The sequence below is a fragment of the Anser brachyrhynchus genome (assembly GCF_964034855.1).
Source record: "Anser brachyrhynchus genome assembly, chromosome: 3".
Classification (NCBI taxonomy): domain Eukaryota; kingdom Metazoa; phylum Chordata; class Aves; order Anseriformes; family Anatidae; genus Anser; species Anser brachyrhynchus.
In genome coordinates, this window is record NC_137696.1 from 53,774,487 (window position 1) to 53,786,701 (window position 12,215).

Below are 12,215 nucleotides of genomic sequence, written 5' to 3' on the forward strand. Positions count from 1 at the left end.
TGGCCATGAGAGATCTAGCGTGATCTGTCAGTGAGATTCCCATAGAAAAGCAGTTTTAACACAGTCTGAATGACATTTCGTCATTCCCCCCCATCAGAAAAATAAGAGCACTTGACTATGTAAGAGAAAATCTAGCATTATGCTAAAAGTAAAAACAGAGTTTTCTTTACTGCTGTTAGCCTGAGAACTTGGGGATTCAATCTTAGCATAAAAAGAGACAGGGAGCAAGAGACATGCAATGTAACATCAGGCATCCTTTACAAAAACACCCTCTCCGCAGTCTGTCTTCAAATTCTGTCATTAAGTTTAGGGAAGGTCTATACACAGATGTGTCTGCAGTTACCCCTGTCTGTAGCTGTTATTACTCCCAAGGAATACCCCAACATTTGGTATGAGGAACCTGTTGTGACAGAAATGCCCTCAGATAACACAGCATTACAGTTCTGTTAAACAGCTCCTCTGTGCACTTCTCTGATGAGAGGAAGACCTATTCAGAAACATATCCAGAAATCAGCAATGACATGGAGCAGCACCAAAGAAATCCCTATCAGTCAGCCTTGGATTTTGATCACGAGCTTCCAGGAGAGCGCAATCCAGCTAAGCAGAACCTGGATATGGAATGATCGAGTAAAGGGCAAGGAAGGCACTGTGAAAAGCACGGAGGGAAATCCACAACTGGAGAGAAACCTTTGGTCAGGAAGGAGAACCAGAAAAGGCAAGACTGCTGGGCAACGGGTGTGAGGGAGAGTGTTTTCTAGGAAAAAAAAAGCCAAAACTGACTCAAGAGTGGCCTACCTGGGTGGGAGGCCTCTGGATCGTAGATAGTTCTTTTCCCAAATGAGAAGCACGAGGCCAAAGGACCAAGAGCAACTGGGAACCTCCTACACTGCTGCGATGATTCAAAACCCTGTGAGCAAGAGGGACATAGAAACCCAGCATCGTTGGGTTGCACTGCCTGGTCATAAAATGAGCATAAAATGAGTGGGGCATAGTGTGCATTGTTTCCCCTACCATCTGTTACGTTTCTGCCCTAGGTGAGCAAAATATGTCAGATTAAAAAAAGAAAAAAAAAACAACAAACAAGATAACTAGACATGGAGGATGTTCTTGGTAGGTGCAGGAAAAGAAAAATGAATGTGAAATGCAGACTGACACCGTGTGCCTTAAGCAAATGCCAAAACCAACCACCCTTCAGTTATTGTTGTTCCAATTTGCTCATTTTGTAAGCAAAAGCTGAGAGCCAGGCATGAGTAGATAAATGTATGGCAAAAAAACAGAACACTGGTAAGAGTTTTACCATATCTATTTAACTCCTTTTACCAAGACTTTTATTACTACGCTTAATCAAACATTTGTCTGAAAGCCTGAAACTCTTCCGCAAAATGGGAATCACACGGAGAAGTTCTGCTGAACCACTCTAGCACAGTACACTGCCTGTCAGCTCCCAGAAAACGCCATTGCTTCTTGCACAGATGAGAAAAACAGTATTACATAACTCAGTATTAGTGCTAGAAATACAAGGACCAAAATTTGAGTTTGGATGAACCCCCACAACAATCCTAACAACCTCTACAAGAGCTATATAAATCATGGGCACAATTTATGAGTTTGCAATGCCATCTGTGAACATTTTTATGTTCTGCACTTAAAAAGGAGCGTTTAACTAGCTGACAACTTGTAAATTGAAAATCGAAAAACGTGTGAAAGATTTTAATACTCAACTGTTGTATGGATAATGTGTGCTTAATCTGAAAAACGTCCCCCATCCCTGCCCCACACCCTCATCTACAACACTGAAACAACAACATTACCTTTTTGGTTAACGTTACCTTTAATGTCTCGATGAACAATACCATGTTCATGTAGTACATTGATAGCAATCGTGATTTGCTTTGAGTAGAGCCTAATGACATGCTCCTGAAGGCCCAGTTTTGACACTTCCTCCAGAGTGCCCTCATCACAGTACTCCATGAAGATGTACATTTCTTCCTGTTGTGGGAACCAAACCAGATTTCATTGGTTTTAATTAATTTTTTTTTAAACACTGAATTAGGACAAAGTTTTTCTTCCATCTTTCACTGTTTGTGAAAGAGCAAGTTCTAGTGGAGGTACCTTTTACCATGGAATCTCTAATTAAGCATCTCTTCAGAGCTCTATTCTCTTAAGCATACTTCATCCTAATATTCTATTGCACAGCTGTGGAAAATCTCTTTCACATCTGTATCCTTTATATGCAAATGACAGTGTTTGGTGGTATTATATATGCTACTTTGGAATCTACCAAACAGCACTTGGGAAATCTTCTATGTACATTAAGCAGAAATACTAAAATAGGCTTTGCATATTTAGCAAGAAGTTAAAAAGAGATCCTCCCCCCCTCCCCTTTCCCAGTTCCTGCACTATCACGTTAATTGCTTAGGGAAGGCAAGTTTTTTTGTTGTTGTCTGTGCCTCAGACAAGCATGCCAGCTCTAACTCACTTCAAGGAAAACTTTGGTTCTTGTTCCCTTTCTTTCTCTCTCTCCAAGCCCATTTTGGAAGTTTCAGCCAATTGCAGCCAGGTTTAATACAAAAGATGGCAGACATTGAACTTTTAGAACTAGCCTGAGAAACCAATGACCCAGTGGCACAGACACCCAAAGTTGTGTCCCCAAGTAAAGAAATGCAGACAGAAAGCAGCCTTTGTCCCCTTCCAAAATAGCAAAGGGTAAGCGAATCAACACATTCATACTGATCAAGTCAGTCAAGAGCACACACCACTTTCCAGCTAGATACCCAGCATCCTGTTTCCTCCCAGAGAACAGGTAGAGAGATACAGGAAGGACCTGAGTCTTGAGGGGACTGGGGAGGGGAGGGTATATGGAAATCAGAGAGTAAGAGAAAGTCAGGTATCTCAGCACACAACTGTGGGATCCAACTCTGTAAGACAACCAGGCTTCATTAGTTCTGCTGCTCAAGCAAGAAAACTTCGCTGCTAACAGTGAAGAGTTTTAGACAGGCTGTCTAGTCTTTATCTGCATACAAAAGTTATCAAAAAGTACAACATCTTTGCATTTGGAGCAGTCAGACAGAGTTGCAGCACACAATAGCTCCAGCATTACTCACTCTATTCACTTACTGTAAGCCTTCTCTGTTTATGTACCAATTTCAACAAATTTCTGCAAACTGTGTTTTAGAGAGATCTCAACATTGATAGGAAAGAAGACTTCTTGTAATTCAAAGACATATCCAGACAATTAAGTTAAACGAGAGTGTTCTGAAGTAAAACCTCCAATGATCCAAAGCTTCTTAGAATTCTCTCCCAACCCTAGACACAACCTCCCAGTAAGTGATGTTTGCTTACCCTATGGAGCTCCACGCCAAAATACCGAACCAAATTAGGGTGTTTGATGCCTTCAAAAATCTTCAGTTCATCAGCTGTTTCCTTGATGGTTTTGTGATCATTAGGTTGAAATCTTATCTACAAGAAAAATTTTCATTATGTGGCTGTTATTAAGTTTCAAATTGCTAAGGAACAACAACAACAAAAAATAAGAAAGCAGCTAAAAGCTTTTTTTTTTTTTTGGAAATAGTATCATCACACAAAAAGTTACAAAATTCCACCCCTTCACCCCCAAACTAAACAAAAAAGAACCCCAAATCGTTTTTGGAAAATTACATACACGTGATGATTTATAAACTTGATAAGGGGAAAATACTATTACTTAAATATTACAGGTGTGGACACATATATATGCATCTCTTTGGAGCTTGCCTTCTAGCTTATATGTGGTAGGTAGATGCAATACAGGAGGATCTGAAAACAACATGAATGAGAGCTGTCATTCAAGAAAGACTAATTGTCAGGTATTTCATCAAAGGAGACTAAGGGGTTTTCTTTGAGGGGTTTCTTTGCAAACATATGATCAAGGAGGTTTTGATTAAAGGAAGATGGTTTCATTAGTTCTACAATATGCTGTGATGGGTTTTTCTTGGAGGAAAAAAAAATAGCAATCTTCTCGAAAACTGATTTAAGGCTTCTGTTCGCACAAAGATAAGCAAAATGCTCACTAACTTATGGGGGATGTTATTTTTACTATTCTGGTAGAAAGCAGAAATTTCATTGAGTACAGGACAACTGCTACATAAATAAATGCATATATTTTACCTTTTTTTTTTTTTTGCTAGGATGTTTGATTGTTTTGCTCTGTACAACAATTCCAGTATATCATTTGTACTCAAACGGTGATAAAATTAAATACATGGAGGTTATAAAAAAAAGTGACCAATGACATTAAAGTATTTTACATATTTCCTAACACTCCAAAGTTGCACTACATTTGTAGTAAACCTTTTCCACTATCATTTTAGAGACATTCATGACACTGTGGTTAAGACAGTGAAGTCTTGAAGAAATCTCAGAAGATGGGGAAATGCAATGTTTTCAACCAGTTTAAAAACAAACAAAAAACCTTCTTCTGAGATACTCCTAAGGAAACCCAGAAGAGCTTTTTCTTGGAAGTTGCACTTTGCATTTAAGCCCAATATGGGGGCAAAAAAGTGTTTCTTGGTGGAATACTTACAGCAAGTTAAAAAGTACTACAGCATACTGGGTATTAGCCTACTAAGGAAGTGTCTGTCAAGCAAGGTCCATTTAATTTTCTTCAATTTCTAAAATCCCCCTAATGAGAGCACACATGCTAATCTGCAAAAAGCACCTGCATCTGGAAAGCAACTTTGAATTCCAGACACAGAGAGCTACGAATAATGCGGAAAATGTTACTTTGGCAGCAGCTGGAAAAACACTTTTGAGTGTTGGTATTAGTTAGTCAGTGAATGACTACTGGACAAGAAGTTAAGCACAATCCCAGCCTTGCTTTTCCATACTTTTGTGAGCTCATATACATATTATGCATGTGGAGGAACTACCTCATAAAAATGTAACTGCTCTCGCATCAAACTGCTGACACGGTAACTGTTATGAATGCTTGATGATCCTGGTTGTAAGATGTGGAAATGCAGTAAAATTAAACAGTACAAATATTTTAAAAACCAAGGTGTTGTAGGGAAAAAAGGATCTCTACACCTACACAGCTTTACTCATTTCTACACAGAAAATTAGGTTTTCTGTACCCACCAGGATAGTCAACAGTTTTGTGACTCAGCCTAGCTCACTTAAACTACAGAGGCTGAAAAAAAATCTGATGTGACACTTCCTATATTTTTCTCTAAAAAATGAGGAAAAAGAGAATTAAATGTGAGATGAAATACTGTAAAGTAAAACAATTTGTGTACCTTTTTCTAATCAGAAAACTCTAAAATAATTTAAGATCTCTTCATGGGAGTTCACACATATTAAGCAAGTATTCATTCAACATCCTTGTGAGATTACCCGGTATCCATTTTACATACTTTTAAGTTGAAACTTTTAAACTGTAAGAAAAAGCTTGAACAACTTGAGGAAGAACAAGTGATAATTAGCAGTTGTGTCTACATGAAGAAACAATTCGTCTTCCCATTCTTTTTGAGCTAGCTAACAACAATGTTCAGAAAACCTTAATGCCCAACAACTCCTGTATATGTGGTTTGGAAAAAAAGCAACGGCAGCAGTGATTCTTGTACAGTAAAGACTCACTTCTTTCATGGCCATCAGCTCTCCAGTGTCAACACTGATACAGGTATAGACCTTCCCATATTGGCCTTCACCTGCAGAGGTAAAATAAAAAAAAATTAATTACCCCACATTCAATAAGTGACACATACATCAACCACAGTAAATAGACACATCACTGAAAGCTCACCTTGCCAACTTTATTTAGGTGTATTTTCATTTAAAATGTCAAGTACCTTTTAACCTGTAACACCTAATGAAACATTTATAGTCCTGAATTCAGTATCATGTTTTCACTCCAGTAAAAAGTTAATCTGAAAGAAAAATCCTCATGAGTACGAGGATTTTCCCACAAACCCTGAACCAGAGAGGAAATAATAGTCATATGTGGGAAGCAACAACATCATTGGTGAATAAAACAAATCCCAAAGTTTGTGCTCATTTCCATTCACATCTGTGGTTCTTTCAAGAGCAGAACTCATCAAACCTTTTCTAGGGTTGAACACACAGAGGAATTGCAGGATCATACACAAGTAATCATCCTAACCAAATCTTTGTACTCCTTTGTTTCTTATTACTTGACCAATGAAAACTTCACTGAAGTTCTACATGAAGGACATCCTAGCTGCCACTGTATTTTGTATTTCAACATCCTGATTTCAGTAAAGCTGGTATTACCTACACAAAGATGCAAGATTTCAAAATATAGTCTTAGATTTCCTTCAAAAAATAATCTTGGTACCTTAGCCTTATAAATGAATGTGTAACAAACTTACCGATTTTGTTTCCTCTCTGCCACTTGAAAGTCACTTTTCTCAAACCTACATGCATGACATTATCATATGATTTTGGTGTGTCACAAACTTGGCCAATGATGTTCTTCCTCCTCATCTCCCTGTATCTCCTTTCTTCAAACAACTGAACAGACTTTTGAACAGCTTCAATTGGTGCTTGCTTTGAAACAGTGTCTAAAAGAAGAGTGATGAACAATTTCCTTGATTGAGAAATATTCTGTTTGTATATTTTATTTTGTTACCTTTTGATACCACATCAAGTGACTTGACTTAGACGACAACTATTTTGTGAGTCAAATTTAAGACGTAGCAAAAGAATAAAACATTTAAGCAATCACATATGAAACTAAAGGAAAATGAGAATCCTGGTACTTTTCTACTCATCTCTTAATTGATTCAAGGAAATCAAATGTATGAAAAACATTGATTTTTTTTTTTCATATTTGACCTGTAATTAATCACAGATAGATAGTGGAAATATGTCAGAGCCATTAGGAGTTACCAAGGACAGAAGGGCAGTTAAGTTTTTACTCTCTAGAATTGTAAATTTCTCTTATTTCGAAGATTCAAGGTATTACATAACTCCAGCTTTAAAGTGTAATCATGGAACTGAATCCTTGTCAGTGAGGCTAGAAGAAATTTCAGGAAAGCATTAACTTATCCCCTCCTTGTAAACAATCAAAATTACACATCTGTCACTCTTGAGAGACAGTAGTTTAACCTTCTTCTAACAGCCTCTGAAATGTGGAGATAGTGAAATACCCCCAAATGATATATTCTACTGCCTATAATTAATACCACTTCATCTACACTAAATCTGCCTCCCAGCAGTTTTTAATCCTTGTCTTATTCACAGTGGATAGTAAGAGCAGTTCCCTTTGCAGCAGTCTTTTAGAAATTTTGTTTGTCCCTAATTCATCTTTTCCTTCCAGATTAAACAAACTCAATTTCTTCAGTATTTATGCTCCAAACAAACAATAAGCCTTCTAGATTTCAGAAGTTTTTCCTGTGTTCTCATCATTGTGAGTCACATTGAGTGAGTTCACATCCTGAGTCACATCACTGAGAGATCAACTTTTTATGCGAAAGAAAACTTTTTCATAATGTTTCATGAGGTTCTAGCTTGCCATAATATATGCACGTAAGTTGGGTATATATCTGCACATACAATATAGGAGTCTTAGAAGTAATCAAGTCACTTTAAGTTACGTGAAAATAAACAGCAGGACAGAAGCGAGGGGCCCATAAGAGCCTTGAATTTGGGAAATGGTGTACGATCACCCAAAACAAGAAAACCCCATATGGAGGAGAAACCTTAGGAAGTGCTTCCTACAGTCACACAACCAGGACAGGAAACTTCTGCAAGTCCTATACCAATAAGTGTTTGCATTTTGCAATGGTAGGACAACACTACTCACATCTTTAGGTGACTTGAAAAAAAAAAAATATGAAGTTTAATTACTCCCACATCAGATGGTGCACATTGTGATTTTGCTAGCAGTATCTCCTATCTGCAAGCAGATTTTTATTTCCCCTTTCTAAAAACAAAGCTGTGAAAACCTTTTCCAATCAGCATTAAGATTCAGTCTTTTAATACAGCGCTAGTTTAAGAAACGCCAAATTATAGTGGCCTACCTTTGGTCTGGTTGATTAAAGTTCTGAGCTCCCAGCTCCGCCGGGATGAGCCAATAGAATCTCCTTTTGGATATGATGGTTCTGTAGAAATAATACTTTTAGCATAAAAGTTGCTTTATCTCATATTAAAGATTATGCAACTATATTCAGCAGAAGCTGAGATCTTACATACCAGGACTAATACACCCTACAAGTATATAAGGCAACCACATAGCAATATATGGTCTTGAATTTAAAAATGACTTCTCTTTAGAAAATAGATTATGAATGCTATTCTAAAATAGGATTTAATTTATATACCAAGAGATATCTCCTTCCACACCTGTGGAAGCACTTCAAGTCAGGGCACTCAGAATCAAATGTGGGATACGGGTCAGTAGGAAAGCAAACTTCTAAGTTGCCTCAGAAAAAGACCTGTATCATTCCAATCTAAGCCAGTTTCTTTTTCATACATATACATTATAAAAGGATTAAATATATGACAAACAATATTTTCAACATCTTAAAACAAAACAAAACACGCCTCCTAGTATACGTTTCTAAGACATATGTTTGTAGAAATCTGCTTCATTTTGCAGAATGACCACAGGATCACTCTGTTTTGTTTGCAATTCCATACTTCTTTCTAATTTGCACAGAACACACCATCTTAGAAGAGGAGGCTCGTGGGGATCTTATCAATATGTAAAAATAACTGAAGGGAGGGTGCGAAATAGGTGGAGCCAGGCTCATTTCAGTGGAGCCCAGTGACAAGACAAGAGGCAACGGGCACAACCTGCAACACAGGAGGTCCCCTCTGAACATCAGGAAGCATTTCTGTACTGGGCAGGTGGCACAGGTTGCCCAGGGAGGTTGTGGGTTCTCCTCCTTGGAGATCTTCAAAAGCCACGTGGACACGGTCCTGAGTAACCTGCTTTAGGTGGCCTTGCTTGAGCAGGGAGGTTGGACCAGATGACCTCCAGAGCTTCCTGCCAACCTCAGCCAGTCTGTGATTCTGTAATCAAGGTATGTGACTCTGTTTCAAGGTATTTATTGGAATAAATACCATACATACAAGGATTGAGTAAACTTGAAGGAGGAGACTTGATCGGGACACAGTCACCCACCCTGACATTTCATCCTGGATTCAAATAGCAGCAAGCATCTGTAACATGAATACTGCAGTGGCAGTGAAAGAATTGGACAGGGAACTTTTCACTGTCCTGATGGGTCCAATTAATATCTCATTAACAACACTTAGAAATTTACTATCTAATGGGATATATAAATCAGCAATCATGGTACTTATTTAGCTTTGAATAATGTAACTTAGTAAGACACCAGGAAATTCCTTCAGTTACAATTCAGAAACAATACGGAAGGCAAGAGAACAGTGGATATGTCTGAAAACAGAAGAACTTACTCTGAAAAAAGTAAGTCTGAAAGTTAGAAATCTAATATGTCTAAATGGGAGAGGTGAAAAAAAATGGAAAGGGTAAGAACTGGTAACAGATAAATATGTTAATGACAAAAATCACCAGCATATCCAGATCACAATCTAACATTGTGACAATCACCTTCTCGCTCTTCAGTGGGACTGGAGTGACGACTAAGGGATCTGAACTGCAACTCTGCTGCTATTGAAGCCAGTCGATCATTTTCAGGGACACTGGAACCCCTGTTAAATAGAGCCATTGCACTAATTAACTCAGCATTGCACTAAATAATTACCAATGACAATTTAACTGCAGTTTGAAAAACTATGAAGTCTAGGACATGAACCATGAAAGGAACATGAAAGAAGAACTGATGCTGAGAGGCAAACTGAAAACCCCTCATAAACATTTTTTTCCCCAAATGAAGACTTCTTACACAATTTTAGCTATGTCACCCTATCTATGAAAAAGATATGTCCATCTAGCTGCAGCTAGCTGCTGCACGACGTGGCTGGTGCCAGGGTTGGATACAAAACCAGAAGTGATTCAGCTTGATGATAACTTGAGGCTCATTATCAGATGAAAGATGCTAACTGAATTCATATGCTTCTAGTGCATGGCAAGTACAAAGTCACAACCCATAGTCACTAAGTCAAAAATACTAGGAAGAGCCACAGCTCAGCAGACAGGAAGAAGTACAGTGTTAAATGACAGCAGCTTGATTGTTTGTGCTCCTAGTAGTAGCCCAGGCCCTACCTTCTCCAGAAAGCAGAGTACAATTAGATGACTCAGAATAAGACCCAGATGAACGTGCATGCTGAACAGAAAGGGAAACAGTAGTGAGAGAAATGAGTCTTAAACCTTTAAGTCTTCAGGCACCTTTTTCCAGCTACCAAGACACTGATCAAGCCACCCAGGTTTTACAGCCATAAATCCCTCACAGATGTCTTTCTGCACTAAGTCCCTTTTGCACAAGGCTCCCTTTCATTTCTTAAAGCATGGTGGGGAAGAGCTGTGACTAACACCTCCAAATGTTTTAGAGGTATGAGCTAAACATTACTGGAAAATGGGGAAAGTCGCTAAACACTTCACTGGCATTTAAAAACTACAAAAAGATGACAGATACTTGGGATCACAAACAGTGCACACAAAACGCTTCCCTACACAAAAAAAAAAGGTGTTTTTGTGATTGGTAAAAGAAAAACAATAATAATAATAATAATAACAACAACAACAATAATAACACCTTGAAAACAGAAGCCCAAGCCCAGGACATCCTATTCCCATGTGAATATGCTCCCTATGATGTTTGCTTTTCACTCCCTGCAACTGTCAGCTAGACCTTTTATGTTTGAGAAGGAACTGAACTAGTGAAAAATCTTGATGCTCCTCAGGCAAAGTTGAGTTTTTAATTAGCAAGAAGGCTGAAGTTATACTAAGGAGATACAGAGCAAAAATTCTAGATGCACGAAGAGTTCAAAAGCACCTAGTGAAAACAGATACCTCTAGAATGAGGTAGTAACTGAACAGAAAAGTCTAAGTATTGTAACTCTGAATCTAGTTGTCTAAAATCCATTTCGATCCCATCTTAGCCACCCATATCTTTTTTTATTGCCTATGTCCATAAAGATTGTCTGCATGCTATTTGGCAAAGAAACAGAGTAAAAGAGAAGGAGACTTGATAAATTTCTGCTCTGACCCTGGATAAATATAAAATGATGAATAATAACCTCAGCTAGATAAAAAATGAAATATTTATATAGGTCGCTAGTATCAACATAGTATAAATTTGTAACCATCAGAAAGCTCAATGTAAATAACTAAATATTGCTGCTTTGGCTTTTATTTTCCAGTTTTATTTTTTCAGAAAATACTTCTATAGAACTATGGTGGCATTTGTGCACTATGCACTGCCTAGTGCAACTGATTTACCAAGTTCCTACATTCAACCTTTTATAGATATTTAATGTTTATAATCATTTCCTAAATGTCTAATGAGTTTCTGGACCCCACACCTCTTACATTCAGAGACAAATAACGCTTTCTTGACCCAACAAATTCCACTTTTCTTTTGGAGCACAAATAAATGAAATCTGTAATTAGGACTGCAATGTTAAAGTTTGCTACTTTCTTTTGACTATATTAACAGCAGAAACTTGCTATAGATACAGTACATTGGCCATCCTCTTAAAAAAAAAAAGCCAACCAACCAAAACAAAATAAAACAAAACAAAAAACTATGTAGTGCAAGTGGTTAAAGCAATACTACTTAAAAATCCAGGTAATGTGTGAAAAAAAAAAAAAGTCATTGGATATTTTACTATTAAGCCATCAAAGAAGTCTAAGAAAAATACAAGTGTTTGATAGGCAGGCCTAGGCCTGTTAGACTAAAACCCTGCATTCACATCAACTTTCCTATTACAATCCATAAAAGTACTGTGTATTGAATTGCAATTAAGAACTAGAATTCTCATTTCTTTTCTTCAGAATGACTATCTTCTAGAACTAAAAGAAACTGTCAAAATGCTAACCTTTACACTCAGTCAAAATTTGCATAAGATGCACATAACAGAAACCATTAAAAGACTATACTTCTGTATTCAGGTATTTCAAATTATAAGCCTGACAGTTGCATTTGGTATAAAATCACCACAAAGACTACAAATATAAAAGAAATTGCCTCCTTTCTCTCCTTTAAAATTAACTTCAAGCAAGGAAACACTTTGGATCTAAGTGCTGTACATACTCAAAAATCCCCTGCATTTGTTGTGTAAAGTAAAAA

At 37.5% G+C, this 12,215-nt stretch overlaps 1 protein-coding gene across 7 annotated transcripts in view; it reads right to left on the reverse strand.

Annotated features, from left to right (window-relative positions):
• MAP3K4 (mitogen-activated protein kinase kinase kinase 4) overlaps nt 1-12,215 on the reverse strand; it is a 73,898-nt gene that overhangs the window by 6,654 nt on the left and 55,029 nt on the right. For 5 of the 7 annotated variants that reach the window (XM_080584777.1, XM_080584775.1, XM_080584776.1 and 2 more), the window contains 6 exons: nt 9,575-9,675; nt 8,019-8,099; nt 6,366-6,557; nt 5,614-5,684; nt 3,343-3,459; nt 1,830-1,989 (listed from right to left, as the gene is read on the reverse strand). In XM_080584777.1, coding sequence (XP_080440903.1) covers nt 1,830-1,989; nt 3,343-3,459; nt 5,614-5,684; nt 6,366-6,557; nt 8,019-8,099; nt 9,575-9,675 — 722 coding nt within the window. Of the gene's footprint in view, nt 1-795; nt 908-1,829; nt 1,990-3,342; nt 3,460-5,613; nt 5,685-6,365; nt 6,558-8,018; nt 8,100-9,574; nt 9,676-12,215 lie in introns of all 7 variants that reach the window. The other 2 variants (XR_013948322.1, XR_013948323.1) reach the window with 1 other exon arrangement.